The 27,154-nt window shown below is 35.2% G+C and overlaps 4 protein-coding genes across 5 annotated transcripts; all 4 read right to left on the bottom strand.

The window, feature by feature from the left end:
- Window positions 1–751: 751 nt before the first annotated feature.
- On the bottom strand, window positions 752–14,392 carry mamdc4 (MAM domain containing 4). 2 transcript variants are annotated; one of them, XM_079587072.1, is made up of 28 exons: window positions 14,185–14,392; window positions 12,787–12,882; window positions 12,528–12,686; window positions 11,795–11,920; window positions 11,460–11,693; window positions 10,660–10,785; window positions 10,355–10,510; window positions 9,493–9,593; window positions 9,170–9,325; window positions 8,965–9,055; window positions 8,723–8,839; window positions 8,496–8,594; window positions 8,267–8,404; window positions 8,043–8,182; window positions 7,548–7,650; window positions 7,332–7,436; window positions 7,098–7,229; window positions 6,817–6,944; window positions 6,363–6,576; window positions 6,029–6,166; window positions 5,818–5,942; window positions 5,575–5,665; window positions 4,769–4,918; window positions 4,516–4,641; window positions 3,649–3,773; window positions 3,455–3,554; window positions 3,104–3,297; window positions 752–1,163 (listed from the first exon to the last, which is right to left on the bottom strand). In XM_079587072.1, exons 1-28 carry the CDS (start codon window positions 14,240–14,242, stop codon window positions 1,122–1,124), a joined length of 3,570 nt encoding a protein of 1,189 aa, XP_079443198.1. In that variant the 5' UTR covers window positions 14,243–14,392; the 3' UTR covers window positions 752–1,121. The 2 variants fall into 2 exon arrangements, with proteins under 2 accessions (XP_079443198.1, XP_079443199.1); XM_079587073.1 differs by having other exon boundaries at window positions 974–1,160.
- Window positions 14,393–14,658: 266 nt separating this feature from the next.
- Window positions 14,659–17,002, bottom strand: phpt1 (phosphohistidine phosphatase 1). Its single transcript, XM_079587074.1, has 3 exons — window positions 16,718–17,002; window positions 15,663–15,790; window positions 14,659–15,587 (listed from the first exon to the last, which is right to left on the bottom strand). The coding sequence occupies exons 1-3, from the start codon at window positions 16,860–16,862 to the stop codon at window positions 15,495–15,497; spliced, it is 366 nt and encodes a 121-aa protein (XP_079443200.1). The 5' UTR covers window positions 16,863–17,002; the 3' UTR covers window positions 14,659–15,494.
- Window positions 17,003–17,862: 860 nt separating this feature from the next.
- noc4l (nucleolar complex associated 4 homolog) lies at window positions 17,863–22,904 on the bottom strand. Its single transcript, XM_079587070.1, has 15 exons — window positions 22,534–22,904; window positions 22,305–22,425; window positions 22,056–22,162; window positions 21,538–21,645; window positions 21,300–21,449; window positions 21,082–21,184; window positions 20,223–20,257; window positions 20,073–20,123; window positions 19,877–19,988; window positions 19,549–19,609; window positions 19,347–19,457; window positions 19,089–19,252; window positions 18,483–18,565; window positions 18,216–18,329; window positions 17,863–18,108 (listed from the first exon to the last, which is right to left on the bottom strand). Exons 1-15 carry the CDS (start codon window positions 22,672–22,674, stop codon window positions 17,992–17,994), a joined length of 1,578 nt encoding a protein of 525 aa, XP_079443196.1. The 5' UTR covers window positions 22,675–22,904; the 3' UTR covers window positions 17,863–17,991.
- Window positions 22,733–27,025, bottom strand: pus1 (pseudouridine synthase 1). The gene is made up of 6 exons (XM_079587071.1): window positions 26,681–27,025; window positions 26,382–26,549; window positions 25,780–25,917; window positions 25,111–25,213; window positions 24,030–24,715; window positions 22,733–23,441 (listed from the first exon to the last, which is right to left on the bottom strand). Exons 1-6 carry the CDS (start codon window positions 26,747–26,749, stop codon window positions 23,409–23,411), a joined length of 1,197 nt encoding a protein of 398 aa, XP_079443197.1. The 5' UTR covers window positions 26,750–27,025; the 3' UTR covers window positions 22,733–23,408.
- Between the last annotated feature and the right edge of the window lie 129 nt (window positions 27,026–27,154).

Raw genomic sequence — 27,154 nt, 5'->3', positions numbered from 1 at the left:
CATAGTCTATGAACCTGCATACAAGTAATTTCTCGAGAAAAAAAGAAAGAAGTGGCCCTCACACGTGTGTAAAGAACGACAGGAATTTTTGCTGACAGGTTATGCTTTTCTGAAGGCGTACAAAAATCTTATCTAACTTATTTTTAGTTAATCATGTAACCAATTTTCATGTTTTTTGTTGTCGTTGTGGTATTTCAAGACAATCAGACAGACAGCAAAAGACAATCAGTCTAATAATAGTACCTTATGGATAAATGAACTGTAAACCTTTTACACACTCACACACACACACACAGAGAGAGAGAGAGAGAGAGAGAGAGAGAGAGAGAGAGAGAGGGAGGCTACTATTAAGAAATTAAGATATCCTTTGTCTGAGATAATCTGTTTAATAATATTTCTATTAATTGCATATTACACTTTTCAAATAAATACTTAATTTGACGTTCAAATGCAGAATGGTAATACAATATACGATTTAATATATGAACAATTATACTTAATTGTCTCTTTATTTTAAAACCCCTCTTATCATTACAAAAGGGACCTCAAACAGTTAATTTAGTTACATTTTTACCATAACACAAACTGTATTGTTCTCCTAAAAATGTAGTGCATTTCTTTTGGATCTCTGTTATTCTGCAGTAGAGAATCCATTAAGTGAAAGACCATCCACAGGCTAGATCTTTCTCAGTGATGATATAGCCATGATGAACCCAAACCACTTAAACCACAAAAACCTTGAACAATATATGGACATCAAATACCACAACCTCTGGCTGTTCTGTTTATTGTATATCATATATTAAATTACATTGAATTGGATTACTTGTTTGGATAATGTCATTTTTATCCTGTGATGGAATATAGACTTTATTACCAGTTGAGTAAAATAAGTAATTGTAAGAAGCAGATTTCGGAATTATTTTACCCCTATATTTTACTCATAATGAAGATAACTCTTTATCTTTTGGTTAGCATCAGTGTTAGCATGTTGGATGTGGTTTTGCATGTGTTATGACCGGGCTAGTCCCGCCATGGCGACACAAGCAGTTCTCCTGCTGTGATGTCGACTGTTTTGCTTGAAGGCTGCCAGTTGGTGGCGCAGTCACCACAATAATCTCCTACGGCCCTGTATTCTCATGCACCTCCTCCAGATGTTCCTCCTGTAACCAGCAAACACACAAAAAGTTACGCACAGTTTAGATTATTAGGGATTACAGCAAACCCATATGGCTTTCTTTAATCTGTGAAATACAAAACGTGAAATTTTGAAAAATTTACTGGTCGTTCTTTTCCTTGCAATTACAATGAATGTGGGACTGGAGCTTTCAAGCTTAAAAAAATATGCAAAATCACCATAAAAGTGTCCATATATGATTTCTTAAGGCGAGACACTACAGGTGAATAGGGTACAATTTAAAAATAATAGATATCACCATGACACTTCCTCAGTTGATTACTTACACAAGTTCATAAAAAAAATGTATTACAAGTTTTTGAAATTTGTATGTTTAATTATGCAAATTAGGTATTATCTCATTAAATATGCACACTTTTGCATATATTTTCGGTAGATAGATCTGAACATATGATAAAGCCAGGTGCAAAATTCTTTTTTCATTTTGTTTACACACAAGATGAAAAAAGATGTTCAGAGGGATTTCAGGATATATGCTTTCATTACCTAGGAAATCAAAATATACTGTCCATAGCCTTAAAAAATCAATTTTCGCCATATTTTTGGGATTAAAATGTCCCATAAATCAGGCCAGGAATGATTTATTAACAAATCCCTCTGAACATATCTTCAGAATACTGCTAAGTGTATAACTGGAAAATTTGGTGTACATCGGTGCTACATAGGCTGAGATGTTTCTACTGGAGGATGACAAAAAACCCATTTTGAGAAAAAGGCATTTAAAGATTTGTAATGTAAAAAATCATACTTTTTTAGTAGAAACAACTATTTACTGACACAATATCTTATCAAATAATTAGCAACAACAATACAAACCACCTAAATCACATCAAAACTTATAAACACAGCATTTATGGCCTTTAACAGAGCAGAAAAACAGTCAAAAACACACATCTGAATGTCAGAGCGCATCACGTGATGCATCTGAACCAATCACGTTGTCAGAAATTGACATCAGCCAATGAGATTTCGCTTTTAGGGTTAAATGCCCATTTTACTTTCACGATTGGTTGCTGATTAAAAGGAAATGACCATATTTGGATCCGACAGCATTGTACAGAAGAGAGAGAGCTTTACAGACATGTGCGTGATTAAAGGAAGAACACAGAGATCGCGGAGCAGCGCGTTGATTTAGAACGCCAACTTTTGTTGAATTTCGGAGAAATCTATAGACGCAAATAGACAAAGTGTAGTGAAATAAAGACTTAAATGTGTATTTTGGACTTTTTTTCACCACAAGTCTGAAAGAAGACATGTTATTGAAGACAAATAGCCCAAAATCTCAAAATTGACCAGTGAAAAAAAAACGATGTTTTTGCCTGCCGTGTCTCGCCTTAAGCCTTCAAGTTGTACTAAAGCATCTGGGTGTGAAACATAACATTTAAAATGTATTCCTTTGTGTTCTACAACAGATTTGAAGTCACAAAGGTTTGGATTGCGTGAGTAAATTATGGAAGCTTGTTTCTGCCACGGAATAACAATATAATTGTGACCTGTTTTTTAATCTCCCAATTCGAGTTTACATATAAACATCTAAAGAGTCAGATTTGCAGGATATAAAATCGCAATTCTTACTTTTTTTCTCGCAAATGCAAGTTTATTTCACACAATTCTGACTTCTCTCATATAGGCTAAACTCGCAATTGTGTGTCAAAGGGGGAAAACATACTTTTTTTCTCAGAATTTACTAATTTTGACTTTATAACACACAATTGCTATTTTATATCACGCAATTCTGAGAAAAAAAGTCGGAATTGCGAGATGTAAACTCGCAACTGCGAGAAAAAAAGTCAGAATGGCTTTCATAGTAAATAATGTCAGGATTTTTTGTTTTGTTTGGTTAACTATCTCTTTAGGGTTAAAGCTTTTACACAAAACAAGAACATGTACAGCCAGGTAACTTACAGTATCTCCAGAACTATACAGTTCATTTCCAAAGCCAGTGCAGCTTATATGAGATCCGTTTGAGGTCTCTCTTGAGGCATTGGCATTATGTTTAGTCTTCAGGTAGAACACAAACAGTGCAGCGAGAATCAGTAAGAGCAGAATGACGAATACAACAGAGGCCACAACGGTTCCTGTGTTGTCAGATGATGAGGCTGTAAATATAAAGATGTCATGATTTTCCTGCATCACTATATCTAAGGTTTTCACACATACTTATAGGTATAATGGTAACAAGAATACATAAAGAATCTGAATCACACTAAGGTAAAAACTAATTTGAATAATTCTTGCTAGATGAAGAACTCTTACTTTGGCCAGTCTTCTGCCCAGCACAGTTCACCCCAACCGTGTACCGTATGTCATCCAGGGCAAGAGCACCCTTCTCTCCTTTAATTCCCTCTAGTACAATCTGCCTCCCGTTACATCACACACACAATCAGTATAATCAAACTCAAATTCATGCAGAACCAATAAGAACATTGAATAAAGTAGGGTTTGGTCACCTGGAACTCGGTTTCTGAGGTGATATTGACACTAAAGTATTTCCAGTCTCCTCCTCCCTCATACAGCATCAGTAATTCTTGTTTGGGTTCTTCAGACAGCCTCCATACTATGAGTTTGCTGTCATCTTCAGAAGAAAGCAATATAAATAATAATAATTAAATTAGAATTATTATTGTTTTTATCCAATGCAACATGCAGTGCATTTTACAGGATATGTAATAGCTGGATGCTAGTTTTGAGGAAAGGTTTTGATCAAATAAGGTGTATAATTGTCAGAAAGATTTTTTTGATAGATATTTTTTCAGCAATGCTGCCGTTTATGTTTTGGAAAGAAGTCTCTAACCAAGGCTGCATTATTTGATCCAAAATACAGTAAAAACAGTAATATTGTGAAATATTACTCTTTTCTATTTAAATGTAGTTTAAAATGTATTCATAACTTATTGGAATAATTTATTCCAGTGATGATAAAGCTGAATTTTCAGCATCCATTCCTCAAGTACTCAGTGTCACATGATCCTTCAGAAATCATTATATGCTGATTTTGGACCTCAAGAAACATTTCTTATTTTTATCAATGTTGAAAACAGTTGTGCTGCTTAATATTTTTGTGGAAACTGTGATGCACTTTTTCAGGATTCTTTGATGAATAGAAAGTCAAAATAATATATATATTTTTAAAATAGAAATGGTCTGTAACATCAAATATCTTTACTGTCACTTTTGATCAGTTTTATGTGTCCTTGCTAAATAAATAAAAATCATACTGACCCCAAATTTTTCATGCTACTGACACTAATTTAGGCTTATCAAAAACTAAATAACTGAGCTAAAACTGATCATTTGATGATATAGATGTGGCATACATATGGTTGGCTGATAAACCCATAAGCTCAGGCAGGTTCCTTTGGTTGGTGCCAGATGAGGGCTCAGCAGCCAGGCATTCCGAGTAGCGGTGTCCCGCTGGGAGTTAGGAAGGACCAGGAAGTGTCCTGGAGTTATAAAGGAGACTAAATTACATCCACTTCCTCAAAATAAATGAGGCTGTGACAATGAGTATTCACATTCTCTACTTAGCAACAAACACTTTTTAGTATGAGCGTAAAGCGCATAAATCACCTTCTTCTGTGTACAGTGTGTGGTCAAATGCTGGTGTGCTGTAGAACATCTCAGCTTGCGCACTGGTCAGGTCCCAGTCTAACCAGTCTACAGATGCATTCTGAGTGTTGGACCAACCACAGAAACCTTTCTCGAAATCACAGACGCTATCTGGAATGCACACACAAACACAAATAACCATAAAACAACAACAACAAAAACTTACATCTAAGCTATTTTATAGATTTTGTATACAAAGTATACAAATAAGTTATTAATAAAGTAAAAAATTAATATAAAATATAACGAACAATAATATATATTTATTCAATTACATGCATTTTATTATTATTTCTTTTTTTTAAATACACTACTGTTCAAAAGTTTGGGGCCAGTGAGATAAAAAAAAAAGTAACATTTTATTCAGTAAGAATACATCAAATTGATCAAAAGTGACTGTAAAGACATTTCTAATGAACAAAAAAAAATCGTTTTCAAATGAATGCTGTTCTTTTAGAACCTTTAATTCATCAAATAATTCAACCTTAAATTCTAATAATCTAATCTTACATTAGAAAAAAGTTATTTTTAAATTGTAATACTATTTCACAACACTACAGTTTCTACTGTATTTTTGATTAAATAAATGCTGCTTTGGTGAGCAAAATAGACTTTACAGCCCCGAATCTTACTATACAATATATATTGTCAATATTTTATGCAATATATATATGACAAGTTATAGATGACAAGTAGGTGGAGAAGGTGCTTGTGAAAGTAAATGTGGTTAATTTTGATTTCATGTTGACTTTAACTTTGGTTCAAACCTGGTGTGGGGCAGCTGTGGGTCGAGTAGGTGATGTCATCAATGGCAATAAAACTTAATAAGCCACCTTCACCCTTCACCTCAAACTGCAGCTGAATCACAAAGATTCATAAAATCTTTACACACATCCAGATTCACACTCAGACCATTTATTAAGCATAACAAGCTAACAAAACAGGTGTAATTGCGATACCTTGGCAGGTCATTTACATTGCTAAACGGGCTAAGGCAGCAGATCACTTACCTGCCAGTCCCCATGCCAGCTGATGTTCCCTTGGCCATGACGCCAGGCATGTCCCTGCCCGACGCTGTCGGAGAATATCTGTATTATGTCTCCATCAGATGGCTTCACATAGACATTCAGCGTGCCTGTGTGTGTGGGGATACCTATGGTACTTACTTGAAAATGAATAGGTGTGTACACACAACACACATATGAGATCATGTTCTCGTACCTGGATTTTCTCCTCCTGTATGGTACCAGAAGTGTACACATTCAGTGTGAGTCAAACCTCTGCGCACAGGTGAGGTCAAGGTGGTCACACTGCCCTGGGGAAGGACATCCACACCGCTGTGGGCCAGCATGTAGAACCCTAGTCACAACATAATATATATCATTCCTTTAAACTAATCCAGCTAAAATAAAATAGAAAACATAGCTAGTAATCTGTATCTTAAACAAAGGTTAAGCAATATTGTGAGCTGGATCACAAACACTGCCGCTGCAACAGTTTAGCGAATTAGCTCAGACTTCTCACCAATTTTCTTTCATGTTCAAATTTCCCTTACCCTTTTCTGTTTCCAGGCTGTGGTCGGTCTCAGGTCCAGTTTTGTGTAATGCCCAGCTCTGGTGTATCCACCTGGCTTTTTCAGAACTGGTGTAGCCACAAGTCTGACTCTCAAACGAGCACATAGTGGGCAAAGAACATGGTCCCGTCACAAACGCCACATCGTCTAACGCCAACTGACCATCAAAACCAGAGCGAGTCGCCTCAAACACCAGCTACATAAGCGAGAAGAATAAATGACAAAAAAAATAAATGAAGATTAAAGGAATTCTTAGAGAAATGTAATACTGAAAATGTAATATCTTTTCACAGTCATGAAATAGTTAAAAGAACCAGTTTATTTGATTAAAATCTTCTCAGCCAATATATGTGGCCATTTACAGAGTCATTATGTGTTTTGCTGGGGCTTTTGCTGACAATTATGCGTTAGGTGTGTAAACAACTTTTGTGTGCACCTGGAAAGCAGAGAGCTGAGGAGGCACGGGGCAATGGCCCTCATGCCAGATGTTACCATGGGCACCGCTGCGCATCCACAACAGCTCTTCTGAGCCATCAGCAAATAGCCGCTTTACACTGAGAGTTCCTTGGAAAGAGAAGATGAAGGATGAAACAAATGAATTATAATGAAGTGTAAAGTTTGAGTCAGTTTCTAAGCACAAGCTGTAGGACCTTCTGGTCACACAAAGGTTGAGAAACTCATATTTTATGAAGCTGGGAATAAGGTGTTCAGATCCACCTGTGTTTGGCCCGTAGAGTTTGTAGAAGAAGGACAGACAGTGCTCTGTGTTACTATACTGTCTGATTGAGAGGAGACGTCCAGAAAGACCTCGCAGTGAAGTGTCCCACATATCCACCACCAGACTCCTACCTGAGAAAGAGACAGATAAGTGAAGAAAGATGTTTGTGTGATGATGATATAATATTCAAATATAATTCACTCAAAATTAAGCAACATTAAAAGTCTCCTGACCAACATGGATAGTGTGGTCCATTCCAGTATGAAGCCTCCAGTCATAATTATCTGTTTGGTCCTGGTACCACCCGCACAAATTTACCTCAAAATTACATGATACATCTGTTATAGGGAAAACAATAGATAATGATGACTAAAAAAATAACCAAATCATTTAGAGACAATGAAAATAAAGCATGTAAAAAATAATGTTGATTATTTGTATCCACTCACCACCAGAGGGGATATACAGAGGAGAACAGTAAACAAAGTACACATCCTTCACTGCAATCTGGTTACTTGGGGAGAGATCTTCAGAACGGGCCATGAACTCGAACTGAGAAAGACGATAGATAGATAGATAGATAGATAGATAGATAGATAGATAGATAGATAGATAGATAGATAGATAGATAGACAGATAGACAGATAGATAGACAGATAGATAGACAGATAGATAGATAGATAGATAGATAGATAGACAGATAGATAGATAGATAGATAGATAGATAGATAGATAGATAGATAGATAGATAGATAGATAGATAGATAGATAGATAGATAGACAGATAGATAGATAGATAGACAGATAGACAGACAAAAACAGAGAGGTAGATGATAAGATATATGACAGAAGATAGATGGATATATACAGATAGATAGATAGATAGATAGATAGATAGATAGATAGATAGATAGATAGATAGATAGATAGATAGATGGGTCTACCTGAAAGCGATTATCTCTTGCACCAACATATACTTCCTCCTTTAGCCAAGTTCCTGTCGTCTCATTGGTCCTTCCAGCAAACTCCCACAGCACAGGATGAGTCCCAAACACACTGTCTACAACATACACTGCCAGATCACCTGCAGAGAGAGGAAGAGAATCTATAGCCTAACATCACGGTAACTAACAGAGGAGAGACAGGTGTATTACAGCTGATGTTGTACCTATGTGTGGGTTACTGCCACTGAGACTGTAGGAGAACTGAAGGGTGCACGCTGGACCTGATGGACCCAGGAGAGGGGTACGAGTTTGAGCTTCACTTAACTGCTGCCCAGGAGCACCAACCACAAACAGGAACTCTTCTAATGACACACACATAAATTACATTCAATTATCTAGCATTTTCTTAACTCCATCATGCTAAAAAAGTTTTTTTTTGTTTTTTTTTTTTACCTTGAATGAAGGTGTCATTATACACTAATAACTCCCAGGCCTGGCTCCCTATACTAGTATCTGTCCAGCCAGAGCTTCCCATCTCATATGAGAAGTCCCCTATGTACACAAGATTAACATAGACCCTCAATGTGTGATTAAGATGTATATGTGTACACTTGTATACACCAAAACTAATCATGCAAATACACTTACCATGCACACATATTTGTATAGGTGGTACTCACCACACTGAGCTTCATCTTCTCCAGCAGGACAGTCCTTTTGAAAGTCACAGATTTTCAGACTGTCCTCTATGCAAGGTTTAGCGGGAGGCTTTGGAAATGCTGGCCAGGGCATTGATTCTGAATAAAAGGCAATAAAACAGAAAGACACTCTATTGCAATGTTTTATACATTTACAGACAAATATGTAGGCAAACGCAGAGTTGTGTATAATCGACGTAGACATGCATAAAATCAGAGAGTACCATTGGATAAGATGCACTCAGGGGACAACACAATATCATCAATAGCGATCCCTCCATAAGCATGGTCTCGAATGGCAGCAACAAATAGTATCTGATTGGGGAAAGTTCAATACATTAGACAGCATTTATGACTGCAGTGTGATAAAAAAGCGGAAATCTGCTGAGATCAGAGTGATGATGTAAGAGGAGCAATGAGTTCAAGTACCTGGAACGTGCTATTGACGACAAACTCCACCTCAGCCTTTACCCACAAGTCCCCAAGAGCACCTCCACGTTCCCACACAGGATAAATCTCCGTGCCGGCCACCAACACAGACAGTCCGCCCGACACTCGGCCAAACTGATGTGTGTACATTATCATCTGCAAATATGAACAATGGGTGTAAAGTGTAAGCTCATAGACACAGAGACGTCCTCTAATCCTGCGTATGTGGTTACAATCCTGATAAAAACGAGTGCATTAAGTTGAAGTTGTGCCTTTATTGTCATGCTACTGCACCATTTAATAAGCATTGGTACTATACATACCCGACAAGGATGTGTGTCATTGGTTGGTGCCAGGGGAGGGCTTTGAAAAGACGTCCAATCATCCTCCAGGATGTCCGGCTTGGTTACATATAAGAAATGTCCTGGAGAGTAATTATTTCTTGACTTATTTTGAGACTTCAATGCACATGTCAGTATTATCTTTAACAAAAAAACAGCAATAAACACAACTAGGAAAAACTAACTAAAATACATTTTAAAATACATTTTCATTACTCTAAAACTATAACAAATAACATACAAATGGTCACAAATTAAGTAAAGTTCTAGATACACTACTGTTCAAAATTTTGGGGTTGGTAAGATTTTTTAATGTTTTTGAAATAACTATTATGCTCACCAAGGCTGCATTTATTTAATCAAAAATACTGTAAAAATATTATTAAGTATTTCTGTGACGGCAAAGCTGAATTTTCAGCATTTGATCCTTCAGAAATCATTCTAATATGCTGATCTGTTGCTCAAGAAACATTTATTATTATTATCAATTTTTAAACCGACTGTGCTGCTTAATATTTTGTGTAAACTGATACAGAACTATTTGATGAGTATAAAGATTTAAAAGAGAAGCATTTATTGGAAACAGAAATATTTTGTAACATCATAATTGTCATTACTGTCACATCTGATCAATTTAATTTAACCTTGCTAAATAAAACATTTTTTCAACGGTAGTGTACATGGTATATTATAAAACTTGAAACCATTCTAACCCCCCTGCATTAAACATTGAAATGTGACTAGACGATATAGAAAAAAAAACTAAATAAATGAGAACATTTTGATAAACCCTGATTATAGATAAAAACTATAATAAACCATGCTCAGACTGGCCCGCACATACCCGTCATCGTATTATTTGAGTGGTCTCTACCAGGTCCTTTTCGAGGCTCAGAAAGTGATATATTCATCTGATTTGTCCTTGTCCATTTCAAGGATGATATTGTCCTTATGTCCCATCCACAAAGATCATCCTCAAAGTCACAGCTCATGTTCTGCTCTGTACATAATAAGTACACACCAATTTAACAAACATTATCAGTGATTATGACTCCAGACCAGCAGTGGGCGATCTAACACAGGAATCAAATGCACTGAAGACTAAATGAATTAACATATCTCATCATCAATACATCACTGATCTCTCACCACAGTTCTCTTCATCCGTTCCATCACCACAGTCATCCGTGCCGTCACACACTTTATAGTCTTCCACACATCCCTCCTGCTTACACTTCACAAAACCAGGAATGCATGTTCCACTTTCAGGGGGAACTGAAAGAGAGAGAGAATCCGAACATCCTTATCACTGATGGAGTTATCCATCTAAAGCGCGGATGCCCAATTGTAGACTTTGAAGGCAAGCAGATTTTAAATGCAATTAAAAAAAAAAAAAAAAATAATAATAATAATAATAATATATATCTTATGCTCACCCAGGCTGCATTTATTTGATAAAAAATACAGTAATATAATTCATTATTAATATGAACAAAAAACAGGTTTGCTGATTACATTTTTGTGGAATCCGTGTTTTTTTTTGGATTCTGGATTTATAGAAAGTTCAAAAGAACACCATTATTTGAAATAGAAATGATAAATGTCTACTGTCACTTTTGATCAATTTAATGCATCCTTACTGGATAAAAGTATTAATTTCTTAAAAAATAACTAAACAGTACTGTAGATTTTCCTTTATAAGTTCTATACATTTTTATAAAAAATAATAATTTGGGGGAAATAAATTGTCACTTTTAAACTGCATTTTATGCATCAGACAAATGAAATCAATCTTTCCTAAATTTTAAAATGGAAACACTTATTTAGGAATATGGATTTCAAATACGAAATACAGATTTTTTTATGGGCTCTGCGTCATACCTGCATCTGCTTTTCTTGTGTAAATGTACAAAATAATATGTGAATGACCTTTTTCCATTTGTTCTTACCTGGCAGGGCACAGTCTAGAAATTGCATGTGATCGATGGACACATCTCCCTGCTTCCCTTCACTGCGTCTGGAATGAAGCTGGATATGGAAAGGGCCCGGGATACGGCCCAGGTAGATGGTGGCCTCTCTCCAGCCTCGGACGCTGGAGCTCTCTGGCCTCCAAACCACAGCTTCCTCGCTGTCATTTTGTAACACTGACCCCCACAGAGGGGTGTCACCCAGCCCCGTGTAACCTAACACACACACACACACACACACATTCATTTAATACTACTCTACAGGTTAATTAGTCCATATTTGATGCAGATTTGAATGTGCAAGTATGTGTGTGAACCTGAGTCCCAGATGAAGTATCTGAGCCGAAGGCGACAAGTAGGAGAGGAATGTTTTATTATAGGGGACACAAGCACAGCAGTTCTCAGAGCATCTGAAGTCACAGCTGTCACTGCCATGAACCAGCCTGAGAAACACAGAAACATTACATGAAGAGAAACCTTCATGTTACATTTTAAAATGTATTTACTGTCATTTTTGATTGATTTAATGCATCCTTGCTGAATAAAATATTAATTTCTTAAATAAAATATTTCTGATCGAAAACTTTTGAACAGTGGTGTAGATTTTCCTCCTTCTAAATATTAATCAACAATACTAATTTAGAAAAAAAAAAAGATTTTTTTGAAACTGCATTATATGCATTACAAAATGAAATCAATCATTTCTAAATTAAAATATGCATTTCAAATTTTAAAATCAATGAGCTGAATTGAAATAGCATAGACCTTTTTCACAGCAGCGCCATATTTGATTTTTAACGGTAATGAAAGCGAGGCGAAATTTTAGTAGACAAAAAAATCCCGACAATATGAGCTGTGCAAAATTATAAGTGATCTTGAAGCTAAATAGGCCTACTGCGGATGCCATTGAAAAAACAGTAGGTCTTTCCCTCAAAGCCCTGCTTTCATAGGGCGCTGCTCTGAATAAGGTCTTCGGTTTAATTTTAGTTTTAATTAAGTAAATGTATCACTGGATTAGGTAAGGCTTTATAAAAATAACGGAAGGGTAACCTGTGGAAGTGCCAGTGGTGTAGTCAGAGGACGGCCCACTGTCAGGGAGAGTGTTTCCTCGCTGCTGTCTCTGCCACATGTACACACCTTCTGACTCATCAGTCCATCCACACTTCCCCTCGTGCTCAAAATCACACACAAACTCTAGTCCTCGATAACCTGGTATTCATTCAACCAATAAATAAGAACATGAAAGTCAAGAAACGAATGACATACATTAACCGGATTCCAGAGGGTATACAGAAGTTCAGTATCTTACCACAGTCTTGCTCATCACTACAGTCTTTACAGTCACAAACAAAATCACATTTTTCTTCTTGGGAGCCGCTGCAGTCTTCTCGATGCAGTGCGACAGCTGCCGAATATGAGGAATGATGAAGACATAATAATTGGCCTTTTGCATAATCCAAAACATGGACATCACAGTGCTATTACTGTACGATTAGAGACATTGTGAAAGCTTTTAGCAATTATACATGTAGGCTAATTCAAATTAAACACATTATCATATGATTTAGTTTTGCAATTACAAAACGAAACAACTCTACTTCATAGTTTTAAATAAAATCAAAATGAGATTTAAATGATTGAATATACAGAGGCAAATCTTAGGAAAATGTAAGAGTTTTTGCTGGAAATTTATTACTGCACTAATAAAGAAAAAGCTATTAAAGTGCAGAAATCATTAGCCTAATGTTCAAAAGTTTGAGGCAGGTTTTAGGATAGCCTATGATTTTTTTAAAATGTTTAATATAATAAAAACAGTAATATTGTGAAATATGATTACAATTTTATATTAGTTTTCTATTTGAAAATGTAATTTATTCCTGTGATGGTAAATCTGAATTTCCAGCATCATTACATTTGAACAGTAATGTACATTAAACAAGCACACTTTAAATTACACTGCAAGTGATTTAAATTTTAGTCTGAGTTTAGGCTTTATGTGGGTCAAGAAATAATAACCACATGAATTCATAAATCTTCAAGTCATCACAAAGGTCTGTCTATTTAGTAATCACACACAGTACGCAGTCAAAGGTCTCTGATACACAAGTATCAGATATGAGGCTGCATTCCTGTATACAAGGACATTTCTTATACAATGTAGAAAAGCAATGAGGTAAGATGCCAGACATTGCATTCTGTAAATTTTTAAGTACAATCAACTTGGATGTTTAAGTAATTTCAAATAAAATTACATTAAACTAACTTAAATCTTGTTGAATCTTGTACAACTTGTAAAAAAAGTTACAAATTGCTGAACTTATTTCGATGAGTTGTGTGAAAAGCAGTGTAAAAACATAAGTTGCCATAACTTATTGATCATAAATTTTGACAGCAAGCATCTAGTCATGCTTATGCAGCTATGACGAGTTTAGAAGAAAGACTTAATTACATTTATTTACAGTAATAAAGGTTTAAAATTGATTCGATTTAACTTTATGTAGCTTATTTATAGGAATATTAATAATACCATAGAAAATTGGACATGAAAATTTACAACCGAAAGCACTAAAAATACAAATAAATTGAAACCAGAAATAAAAACACAAACGTTCAATACTACGCATATACCAAAATGGCATTCAATGCTCTAAGCAATCAACCAAAAGACGTTTACAACAATGAAAGGAACAAAAACACCAGATCTCACCCCTCTGACAGACTTCCAGCATGAGACACACAAGGAGGATCCAGTGACATGAAGCCATCTTTGCTTTTGACACCAGAACAAGAGCTGTTCTTCAGCATACAGTGAACAAAAGCACTGCACTGCTGGAACATATGCAGTTCTGAACTTCACCTGCGTCCCTCCCTCCTGATTCAAACATAGAGATAATACCTGGACTTTACATTTTAACCCTCAGACGAGTGCCTTCCTGTAAAGCTGCTCAGCTCTTCTGAAAATATGCAGCACACCAGACAGCTCGGTGTATTTTGGCCTCAACACCAGATACTTTACCTAACAATGTTACTATTTAGACTAAATGAACTGCACATTCTGGTCTTACTAACAGTATCAAATTGTAAATCATTTCTAGGGCTCGGGCTGTAAGTAAACCTTGACAGATAAGCAAAGAAACAAGAAATAAAATAGATGCAATAAAAGAGGCTGCAGATTCAGTACTACAGGAAAAAATAAATGAATTTATTAAATGTTGTTGTGCTATCCATTTCTGTTCATTTGCACTAAACAATTTAAATGGAACTGATACAAGAAGATTTTGATTCATAATCATCAGGCCTGAAATTAATGAAAAAGGAAAGTGCTGACTTGTTGATACTGTTTTTTTTATGTTGTAAATTCAGGATGTTAACATTCTCAGGATGTCATTATGTGATAATATTTCTAGTCAAGAAAGTCATTGCATATCCTAACGGCATCTTCTAATAAAAATGCTGACAAAACGGAGGTGAAGTGGATCATCAAGTTTATCAGGCAAGGTTTACAACCTCTTTGAGGGTCCGTGTTGCTTTAGAAATCATAAAGATTCATTTTATATGTTGTAGTCAAGCACAGTAATTTCCCAGGTTGTAATATAGCAGGTTGTATCCCAACATTTTTCCAACTTAAATATATGACAAAAAAGCAGTATTGGGAATTTCTAAGAGCACTTTATTATCGTTTCAGGATGTCACTGTTGCACTATATAACTTTTTATGGTTTGGATGAAGTACTTAACCTCTAACCTCTTCTGTGCTTTATTTCATCATTTCCTATATTTGCCAATATAAAGACCAATGACCATAAACATAAGTGCATTCTTCTCCCTTTGTTGCCATGTGTTAATCTACACATGAAGTTAAAAACCAATCAAAAATAATGGAGTAAGTGTTTTATCCACACACCCATTCATATCAGAAACATTCTAGAGAGTTCTGTTCTTTCTCAGCCTTGGCACATCAGTAGTCCTAGAATATTGAGTCCTCCTACTGAGCTGTCATAGATCCCATGTAACCCACTCAATACCCGTCATCTGCCCAGGTCACCTCATAGTCTGGGTAATGGGTTTCTATCTTCTCTGTGGAAACAGAATGGTTTGCTTTCCCAAATCCCTAGAACAAAAAAAGAGAGGATTATTGGATAATTTCTTTCAAGGCGTACATTAAACACAGGGATATCATGCATACCATGGAATAACCGTAGACGTGGATCTTCTTTGCGTCTTTGTCATGCTTGATTCTTCCACCTCCGAGACACTCACAATCCAATCCTCCACTTTTCTCCAGTTCTCCAGCCACACGGTCATAGATATCAGCTTAAGGAGATACAACCTTATTAAGGTTTTGTAGCAAGACACAAATAAACTGTTGTCCTCCTATCAAACGTGCAGTGGAAAGTTCCTTAAAAATGTAACATGTCTAAAATGATATGGTAATACACTATTTTGTATTTATACTAACTCAAGTGCTTATATATGAAGACTTCAGATGCAAAAGCCTCTAATTGCCAATGCCATCTGAAATTTTCTTCTGAATGATGGGCAAATTATTTATCAAGCTTGTATGTTTATGTTCAGTTATTTCATTTCAATGGCAATGAAAATTACCTATTACTTGTCATTAACGTGAAATTACTTAACTTAAATATACGAGCTTGATAAAAATGCTCAGTTTAGAAGAAAATTTCAGATGGCAATTAGAGGCTTTTGCAACTGAAGTCTTCTTATGTATTTTTGTTGTAAGAACCTAAGTAAAGGTAAGACAGAAAAGGCCAAATCACAACGTTTGTATGCAAATAGACGTACAAAGGGTCATATAATCACAAATCAAAATTATGAACATTCAATCTGGTGGGGATTTTGATTATTTCCAGTAATCTGGAAATAATCGTTTGAAACAGTTCATTAAAGGTTCGTTCATTGGCCATTTCTGCAGGTGAACGAGAACGATTCGTGAGCTTAATATATTAGGTCAATAGCACAAATTATTTTACTCAAACTTTAATCTTACATTTCTTTAAAGAAGAGGCATAAAGTTTATCAAGACTAAGTGATCCGATATATTTACCCTTAACACATAGCCAAAATAATTGTCAGCTATTGTTCAACTAACGTTACAACATTGCTATTTTAAAATGTATTTTCTGACATATCCAAAACCTATTGCACGTGTTGTTAATAAATGTGCACACTCTTCCTCCTGTCTCTCCTGTCATTCATTCAAACATATGAATGTATCCCTACCATGATACTCGGCCCATGCGTATCCTCTCACAATATCAACATATGAATCATCATCTTTGCTGTGAACCCGTATGAGGACGTATTTGAAGACGCCATTGGGATCTAAATCAACCCCTGGGATTTTAGCGAGACGTTCGGCGGACATTATTGTAAAAGCGGGACTCAAAAATCCTCACACGACAGCTAAGTTTAGAACTACAGCAACAGAAAAGCGCTTCATTTACCACTGCGGTGTTTTTGGCGAACTTGAATGAACGTATTCATATTAGCGACACCTGCCGGGTTGGAGCTAAATTACAGTATTGAGTCTATGATTGAAACACAATGCAGAAGGCTTCCCTGCCTTTGAAGTTACGTTTGGTGTTTTAATGCAAAAAACGAAGCCGAATTTTTGTAATATTTTGATTATAGTTACATTTTATATACACATGTAGATTTACCCTGAGTTTTGCAGCATTTCAAAATTATTTCAATCCTTAAGTTAAAGCAAATAGGAAAAGGAGTGGTTTAAACCTATAAATTACTTGTATTCTATTTAGATTAAACTCCTTAAGTTTAATTTAATTTGTTATAATTTGCTTTTATTCATTTTGGTATTCATTATTTGTTAGTATTTTTTTTTATTTAAATTTTTTTATGTATTGTCCTCATTGTATGCTGTTTGTATTTATTTTGGATGCATCTACTTTTTATGTAAAGAGATAAAGGTTTACAAAAAGAAAAAAACTGTAGGTAGGAACTACAGTTACCATCCCTATATTAAAACTGTGGTAACATAGTATTAGCAACCACTGCGTAAAAAAACAACTATATACATGTAATGAAAAACTAGCCCATCAAATAAAATGACAACGATATCAAATTATTTACCATATATACTATAGTTCCACAGTATATCTATCTTGATATGATTTTACTAAGAAACAAAGGGGCTTCTTAGACCCTTTTAAGTAGTAACAAATTGTACTATGCCTGGTTGTGATAATTATGGTTACAATTAAATAAATCTGCTAGGGTTAATGGTTTAATCTATAAATTGTGAAACTTACATATTTAACCAAGCACTCTTTAAGTCTACTGCTGTTTTACAAAGAGATTCTGTCTGTGCAATACTCACTAAAGCCCACAAAACATTCAACACGTGCTTATTTGTACAAACGTTTATTTCTTCACACTGGGGAAAGCACTTCCATAGTTGATGCACAAACATTTTTATACATAGAATAGATTTCGAAAAGCACATAGAAGGCCAGAGAATCTGCAAATAAGTGTGGCTACTCGAGAGAAAAGTGCACTCCAAGCACCTCTCTGGAGCTCTTCAGGAGCTCTGTGGCCGTGTCAAACTCCAGCGGTATCGTCTTCCTTTCAGCCTTGACTTCTCGCTCCATTAGCTGCCATACAAAATGTGGAGGGAACAATTTTAAACTTACAACACAGGGCAAACATCAATATTCACAAATATGTTCTAGTAGTTTATGGATAAAATGTTGCTAATTACCTCAAAAGTAGTGAGCTCTAGCAGCACACTGATGTCATCCTCTTGTTCAGAAAGAGGCTCATTTATAATCATGGCGGCCTTGGCCACATCTGGATGGTAATGCTTCTGTAATGTCTAAAAAAAAAAAAAGATTAGCCTTTTTTGAATGGATATCTTTTTAGATATTCAAAGGTTTATTGAGTTTGTGGATGGCGAGCCGGTCAATGTCAATCAAAAAGGACAGATCCAAACAAGTAGCAATATGAATAGTCTTGGATTTGGTCTTACCTTGATCTCCCACAGGCTGCTCTCCAGAGCGTGACACTGAGCCGGATCTTTCTCTTCCATCACATATGGGTCATCGCAGGGCTCTGATTAAAAGCATTGACAACAACAATTATTTATAATACAGAAAAATGTCAATTGTTCCTGTATACCACCTTTTAAATGTTGGTTAACATGAAGAGGATTGGTTAAATAAATAGATAAAAACTAAAAATAAAATACAATTTATGAATAAAATACATTTATATAATTTAAACAAAATGTAATAAATATATTTAAAATAAATAAATAAATACAAATATGAATGAATAATAAAAATTAATAAATACAATTCATAATTATTTATTTTTAATAAACAAATATAAATAATATACATAATAAATAGAAAAATAAAGAAATAAATGGATAAATAATTTAAATACATTTATATAAATTTAAAGAAAATGTAATAAAAAAATATATATATGACGAATAAATTAATGTATACATTTTATATAAATATGAAATAAACTAATATGTATGTTTAATTATAGCCAAACGGTAAGTTAAATAAATAAATACATATTTGAAATAAAAATAGATAATTGTTAGATTCTATCAGTGAGATACCTTCTGCAGCACTGGGTTTGTGGATGAGAACTTTGCATGAGGGGTGCCGGCGAATGAGATTACAGATGAATGGCAGAAGTATGAGGAGAGCTGTAGGTGGCGCTGTGAGAGACAGACGAGCGAGACGCTTCACAAACGCTGCCACCAGGTAGACTGGCAGATGTCTGTCAGAACAAGCGGGTTACAACTGTATTTAAGATCAAAACATGACACTGATAAACTGCTTATATGGATATAAAGTATTAAGATTAAACTTACGTTGAAGACAGGAAAATGTTTGCCAGGTGGAAAAAACGCGCTCTGTACTTGACATGAAAGATAGAGGGATCCAGCAGATTGTACAGCTTTCTATAAAAGTCTGGGTAATCCCTACACAACAAAACAGATATGGCTGTTTAAAAAAATATGAAGGTGTGGATATAGATCAGAGAACTGCCTTTTGAAATGGTTTAATACTTACAAATTATGTTCATGGATGAGGACAAACAAGCCGTTCAGAGCCAACAAACTGATCGCTCCACCTGAGTCAAACACAGACAGTTTAGTGTAATTAGGAATATTCAAAATAGTCAAATAATTATTAACTTTTCAGCTACGAGTTATTGGGCCTGTTACACTAAACAACCAATGCGAACAAAAACAATTAACACTAAAGGAAGGAATAAAAACATACTGATCATACAAGAGAAATCAAACGCATGTTTTAATGAATGAAAATGTATGTAAATGCCATTACAGCACATATAAAGTAAAGTAAAGCATTGATCCCCAGTGCACCCTGAACTCACCAATGTCATAGGCAGCGCTCAGAAAGTCAATCATCATTGTGGGATCACCCATCTGTGGCAGTATAGATTCATGAAGGATGACCAGGATCTTCTTGTACATGCTGCTAGGTAACTATAGGAAGCCCACAACACAGTCAGAAAACCTCAGGAAAGGTCTTTATACACATGAGAATCTATAGAAATAGGGTTGTTTTACCTTGTACTTGAGAAACACCAACCACATTTGCTCAAAAGCTCGTTTATGCTCCTGTAGGAAAAATTAAGATATTTATAATACCAGAATGAACTTTGGACAGAATAAATATACATGTAGAAATGTTTAATTACATAATATGAGTTTGTTTACCTTTAATCTGGCTGCTTTCCAGTCCTCATGTTTTTCTTGGAATCATAGAAAATTATGATTATAAAACCATAGACACCATTTTTTGTAAATACAATACAGTGTACATTGGTGGTCAAAAGATTGGACTGTGTTTGAAACAAGTCTCTTATGCTCACCAAGGCTATATTTATTTGATTAAAAAATACAGCAAAAATAGTATTTTTGTGAAATATTAATACATTTTAAAATACCGGTAACTGTTTTCCATTTTAATATATTTTAATAATCAATATATTAAGTGTCACATGATCCTTCAGAAATCATACTAATATGCTGCTCAATTATTATCAGTTATTAATAATGGTTCTTATTATCAATGTTGAAAACAGTTTGATGAATACAAAGTTTAAATAAACAGCATTTATTTGATATATAATATTTTGTAACATTATAAATATCTTGACTGTCACTTGAATCAATGAATGTGTCCTTGCTGAATAAAAGTATTAATTATTATTATTTAAAAAATAGATTGTACCACAAACTTGTAAAGAATAGAGTATTCCACAAAAAAATTTATCAGTACAACCGTTTTCAAAATTGATAATAAAAGGAAATGTTTCTTGATCACCAAATCAGCATATTAGAATGATTTCTGAAGGATCATGTGACAATGACATCATAGGAATCAATCTTATTTTTAAATTCTTATTTTTAAAATTAAGTTATTTTAAATTGTAATAATATTTCACAATATTCCTGTTTTAACTGAATTTCTCATCAAATAAATGCAGCCTTGGTGAGAAGAGACTTCTTACAAAAAACTTTAAAAAAATCTTAATTGTTCCAAACCTTTTCAGTGTACACAAAACAAACTTACTCTCTTGCTTGACAAGGAAATTTGTCATTTCTGATGCTTGGCCGGGTATGTTGATGGTCGAGAGGAGTGTGAACACATTATTCTGATATAGAGGAATCACATCCTAAAAAACAGATTAAATTACAAAATAAGCCTGTTAAACTGATGAACATAGAATATGAAAAAATAAATACCCAACTATTAAAAAAAACTGGCTATGTAAACTAAACCACACTCACCCTTTTGTTTTTGCCCATAACTCTGGCTATGTTGTCTCGTACTGAACTCATGACGTAGTAGCGCACATCATCCTTCTCCATAAACTCTTGAAACCTGGAGATGAGCAGTGACATGTCCTCGTTCTCCGAGAGAAGATGCTTCACCAGGGCCTGTGAACATCAGAGCGAGACACTTTATAACCATATGGAGTCAGAGGAACACACAGCAATATCAGTTGTTGTTATAAATTAAACTGACCAGTATGAGCTCCCTGGGAAAGTTGTAGTGTTCACACCAGTCCAAATTCTGGAGAGGGTGTTTGCCTTCCGCTGCAACAAACTTCATCAGGGCACAGAGGGACGTCTCCTGAAAATATGAAAATAATGGAAATCAATATCACACTTTGACAGTGTTGCTATAGTTAACTATAAAAAACATAAAAAATTGTTTACGGTAAATTAAATTTAGCTTAAATAATATAAAAATGATTACAGAATACAGAAAGTTCAAGGTTAAAGTACTAAAACAAAAATAATTATAGCTATATAGAAACAATAATAATAACAACAAAAGAAATTAAAGCTAATTTAAAATACTATTAAAAAATAATAATAATACTAAAATAACACTAGTGTGTTAGTTATTGCATATCTCATAGACATTTGTATTACACATTTGTTTCTAATCCAAATTACTGTATATGCACATGAAAACTTGATTAAAAGACCAAGTTTATACAAACTAAATCATCATGCAACTTGAATTAATTCACTTACCTTCACTTGGAAAGCTTCATGGCTTATATTTTCCAGAAGAAGTTCCACACAACTGTTGTAACGGTGTCTCATAAATATATGGTACTTCTCTTCAGCACTGCGATCACCTGGAAGAGACCCAACCAAGCGCGCGCGCACACACACACACACACACACGATTTCCTCTTGGTAAACTACATAGAAATACACTGGATACTCAGATGTCCGTTCACTTTGCCCCTGTGAGGTCAATCACGAATAGTAGTTTACCATGCATGAGGTCCTCTTCTTTAGGCAGCTCACCAACATAAAGATCTCCTCTGTCTAACAACTCACAGAAGATCTTACTGCAAGCATTAGTGGCGAAAATGATTTCCTTTTCCTTTTCGGACTGCAAGTTGGAAAAAGGGATGTTTATTGATTGACACAATTAATTTATAGAACTGAAACATGTCGAATTCAAGAGACTCCACTTTGAAATAAGATTCACATAAGTTACCTGTAAATATTCAATGACGTCGAATATGTCGTTAGCATGTTTCCTGGTTTGAATTATACGATCTGTTTTAGTATTTATATCTTTCTTATATGAAACCTGGTTGCTTTCTTCTTTCACGTTGCTGTCCCTGGACGGCGCCATGATTGTTGCTCTATTAAGTGTTGTCGTGTTCCTGTTCAAGGGTGAGGTCGCCCCTAGTGGTCAGTTGGAGTTACCATGAAACATGATTAAACTGGAAGAACAGCGATTACTTACGAACGTTCAATTCTAAATAATTATAAATTCATTTGAACTTTTCACTCAGTTTTTTTAAAATACACAAATGGCTATTAAGGTGTTGTAAAAAGCAATATGCAAGTCATATTTGTCACGTGACACCCATCAGGCTGGACCAATCATAATGGTTTGTGAATACAGAGTAAGGAATTTTATTTAATTGTCTGTTATTCAGTAGTATGTCAAGGGCCAATTCTTGAATGAATTAAATTTAAAAGATGGTTCGTTCTAGTTAACAAATGTCTTCAGAAAAGGAAAAAAAGCCTTGATATTTGCATGTGACTCAATGGAGGATTCGGCTGTCTGAGACACCATCGCCCCTAGAGGAAAACACGTGGTCAGGCATCAAATGTTTCTAATTCGCAAAAGTGAAACATTTACAATCTACTAATAATACAGGTCTAATAATAACTGACCTGTAATTTTTGTTGTTGCAAATACACATTAAAACGGTTTAACAACGTTCAACAAACGAAACCTTCAAACCTTACATTTGTTTTTAATTTCAGAATTGTCATTACAGCTCAAACTTTGGAACTGAATGTTAGCACACAAGTAAAAACCAAAATAAAAGATTTAACAAAAAGAATGTCTTCGTCTCAGTCAGATGCGTTTCCATCTTCGTCATCATCCTGAAAACAACAAAAACAAAGTGTTTAAAATCCATAATAATTTTCAATGAGAAAAGTAGAGACAGAGCAACACTTCCTCACAGAGCTGCCCCAACTATGAGGAAAATAGAATCAGGTTAAAGTATTTCAAATATTGAATAATTATCCAAAATTGGAAATACTTCACCCTGACTTCAGAAAGTCTAACAATAAAACACAACATGAATATTTATTAGGTGAAAAAAGGAGATTGTATGTTACTACATTTGTCATGCCAATAAACCACATTTGAATTGAATTTAGAGTGAGTGAGTGAGGGAGGGAGGGAGAAAGAAAGAGAGAGAGAGAGAGAGAGATCATACAGTATACATTTTATATAAATATAAACCATCAAAACAACTAACACTTAGGGCAGAAGCTTATCTTCCTAATAATAGAAAACATTTGTTTTAATCTCAATTATATTTTTAGGAAGGTAAGTTTCTGCCCTAAGTGGGTATTGTTTTGCTGGCTTATAATTACATAAAATGTATATGAATCTATCTATCTATCTATATTATATTATATATATATATATACACACACACACACCAGCTCAACAATACCCACTTTGTGTTCTTGGCTTCCTGTGGCCGTAGCTTCAAAATCGTGGATATATAGCGTAGCCATCCAGTTCACCATGGACTTCTCCAGGAGCTCAGTCTCCACGATGCTCGGATAAATGTGCTTGTCCTTAAAAGCAGCGACGGCTTCTTCTTCATCAGTCCATTCCAGTGTCTCATGGATGCCATCTCCTCCAAAGCGTTTGTTGTAGCGGTCAAAGTGCACTCTCTCCAGCACTAACCCCAGCCCAGGAGCCTTGGGAATGTCAACTTTCTCCTCTCCCCAGCTCCTCTCGATCACCCCTTCATCCACATATCCTTTAACTACAGCGATCACAAGGCCGATCATCTTCCGGATCTGGTGCATCATGAAGCTCTGGCCTCTTACTGTGATGACAGCAAACTCAGCTTCCTGTCTCACAAAGGGCTCTCCGCAGGACATGTGGGTGATGTAGCGCTTGGCGCTGGGGTCCCGAGGACCTTTTTGCGAAGTGAAACTGTGGAAGTTGTGGGTGCCTTTGTACAGGCCACACAAATGGTTGACCTTCTGAAGGGTCTCTGAACTCACACGGAATGACGTGTCCTCCTGGTTATAGTCCTTCGGGGAGAAAGACACGGTAGGAAGCATGTAGGAATACGTTCTGGCATCGCAGTTGTTTTTGGAATTGAAGCCGCCCGTGACTCTCCTGTATCCTGCAAATTTGAGATGTAAATGTGACGCACAGATTTCTGTCAGTATTGATATTGTTAACTAAAACTACAACTATTAAAAATGGTTTTCGTTTATTGAAAATAAAGCTGAAATCAAATCAAATATAAATATTAGAATATTATCGCAAATTAGAAATAAAATAAGTACTAAAATGACTAAAACTAAGATAAAAACATATTAAACCTAAATAGAAATATATATATATAAACTAATAAAATGACTAAAGCACATTGACTAAAGCAAAATGAAAATGAAAACTGAAAATGTAAAAATAAAAGAGCACAATATTATTAATATATAAATGCAATAAAAGTAGTACATAAAATAATACAGATTTCTAGGAAATACTGTATGTAAAGAAACCTCTAGGTTAGACCTAAAATTCTTATGTGAGATGGCAGATGAGCGTTGATTTTATCCAGGATGTTCTCAATCATCCACACCTTCAGAGACACGACTTGACCCGCAGCAGAAACACCCTGTCAATGCAATGAGAAGAAATCAGCAATTATACTTAAAATAATAATAATTATATATTATATATAGTATTATTTTCAATATCAAGTATCAAATCAGTTTGATAGTTTTTATTCATTTTTAATGTCAGTTAAAGGTATAGCGGAGGATTTTCTTTTTCCCGGGTGGGTAGCCTATACTATTGGTCCACCTAAGTGTCAATCATTCTGGTGATATGTTTACGTAAGGCCGTTCACACGCTGGCGTGCACTAAAAGCACAGGTTGGGCTTCCCACTGATGCTGCAGTCGCGAAGATTCTACTAGACAGGTAAAGTTTGTCATGCTATTTGGATAAATCCATTTAAAATCACTGCTAGTAGGCGTTCCCTCTCGGGAGCAAATAGAGTGTTGCGCATGTGCACTTTTAAAAAAATTGGAGAGGGCGGGTCTTTTCTAAAATTAGGAAAGATCCTCCGCTATACCTTTAACATTTATTTGGTTTCAAGTAACGGAAATGGTTTTTAGCAATAACTATAATAACCCTGACTGTAATAATAATAATAAAATGCACCAGGTTAAAGTGTCCACCTTATCCGTTCGCGCACACCGCTGGAAAGACATCTTCTTCATGTCTTCTCCATGGCCCTCTGGAATACATCCAGCTCTGACAAGAGCACTGACCAGCTCATCCTCAATGGTTCGGAACTGAGAGTTCTTTGCATTTCTCTGGATGAACAGGATAAATATTAATACTCTGGCAACACAGCAATCAGTGTTGGGTGTAACTCATAACATTACATTAGTTACTTGTGACTAAATTGCATTAAATACTATAGAACAATTCTAAAACAATGGTGGATTTAACATCAACATTTTACGACTAATGTATGTAATGTAAATGTGTTTTTAAATGTAACTTCTCCATTTAAATACTTGGGTCAGACTCAGTTCAAGAACAATTATGCAGTTTTATATTATTTGTTTGAATGAATTAAATTAAAAAACGGTTTCATCCATCCTTGTATTGTTTAACTAGTAGAGGTTGATATGGGATTTAGAGAGTATTTAGTACAGTGATGTAATCACTCTGTTGAAGATATGATTAGTAGCTAATAAATTACTTTTTTTAAGAGTAACACCCCACACTGACAGCGATATATAAATCACTGTGCTGCAATATCATAACTCACCTGCATCCCATAATAGCCTTTGCCTGAATATGCCATCAGCAGGGCCACTTTTTTCTTGGGGTATTTCTTCTCATCTTGGTCTGTTTTAAGCTTCTTGTCTTCATGTTCAGTCTCAACGAGCGTATCATCGGCTGGTCTTTTCAAAGCTTTGATTGAATCCTCAGTCATCTTGCAGGACATGCAAAATACACGGGATTTTAATATTGGACCTGGCCACCCTGAAGAGCATTTCAGTTTACGGTGAACACCAAAAGAACATTCATCAGTTACTTTACAGCAGAACGCATTAAGAAACGTACCTTTGATGATTCTGAGAAATGGGATAAATGACGTGATAAAATATGAATGATCCGACAGGACCTCAGCATGTCAATACAAACTCTCCAGTGAGGATCTTACTAATATCTTTTGTACAAAAGCGGTATGATTTACAATAAACGCTATTGATCTAGACAAATTATTTCTGACAGCAGTATCATCTATCTTCACTGCAACAACTTATTTACTTCCCATGTACCATGATGAATACACCCACGTGGAGTGGCTGAACTTTCACATCTCGCCGATTATCGCGTGAACTAAATTGGGTTGCCATGTTTTTTAAAAAGTTGCCAGGGGGGAGCCAAGTTTTTATAATCCCCCTCAAGTGTATTTATCGGTAATCATTATGTACTCATTTCACATATTCAATGACACTGAACACATTTATTGTTCATATTTATAGTTTGATTAAAATGTATGCAATTATATTTAATAACAAAATTAATAAATAA

The sequence above is a fragment of the Phoxinus phoxinus genome, assembly GCF_949152265.1.
Source record: "Phoxinus phoxinus genome assembly, chromosome: 17".
Classification (NCBI taxonomy): Eukaryota; Metazoa; Chordata; class Actinopteri; order Cypriniformes; family Leuciscidae; genus Phoxinus; species Phoxinus phoxinus.
This window is presented reverse-complemented; position numbering and strand designations above follow the sequence as displayed.

Excerpts from the sequence above, each read along its gene's own strand:
- mamdc4 (XM_079587072.1), bottom strand. The coding sequence starts at position 14,242 with ATGGCTTCATGTCACTGGATCCTCCTTGTGTGTCTCATGCTGGAAGTC. Across the intron at positions 8,183-8,266 it reads TGGCAGTAACCCACACATAG|GTGATCTGGCAGTGTATGTT; the intron begins GTACAACATCAG and ends CTCTCTCTGCAG. Across the intron at positions 5,943-6,028 it reads TACAGGAGGAGAAAATCCAG|GCACGCTGAATGTCTATGTG; the intron begins GTACGAGAACAT and ends CCACACACACAG.
- phpt1 (XM_079587074.1), bottom strand. The coding sequence starts at position 16,862 with ATGTCCGCCGAACGTCTCGCTAAAATCCCAGGGGTTGATTTAGATCCC. Across the intron at positions 15,791-16,717 it reads CGCATGGGCCGAGTATCATG|CTGATATCTATGACCGTGTG; the intron begins GTAGGGATACAT and ends TATCTCCTTAAG. Across the intron at positions 15,588-15,662 it reads ACGTCTACGGTTATTCCATG|GGATTTGGGAAAGCAAACCA; the intron begins GTATGCATGATA and ends TTTTTGTTCTAG.
- noc4l (XM_079587070.1), bottom strand. The coding sequence starts at position 22,674 with ATGGCGCCGTCCAGGGACAGCAACGTGAAAGAAGAAAGCAACCAGGTT. Across the intron at positions 22,426-22,533 it reads ACGTCATTGAATATTTACAG|TCCGAAAAGGAAAAGGAAAT; the intron begins GTAACTTATGTG and ends TCCAACTTGCAG. Across the intron at positions 18,109-18,215 it reads TAGAGCTCACTACTTTTGAG|CTAATGGAGCGAGAAGTCAA; the intron begins GTAATTAGCAAC and ends TTTGTATGGCAG.
- pus1 (XM_079587071.1), bottom strand. The coding sequence starts at position 26,749 with ATGCTGAGGTCCTGTCGGATCATTCATATTTTATCACGTCATTTATCC. Across the intron at positions 26,550-26,680 it reads ATTTCTCAGAATCATCAAAG|ATGACTGAGGATTCAATCAA; the intron begins GTACGTTTCTTA and ends ATGTCCTGCAAG. Across the intron at positions 25,918-26,381 it reads AAGGCTATTATGGGATGCAG|AGAAATGCAAAGAACTCTCA; the intron begins GTGAGTTATGAT and ends CTGTTCATCCAG.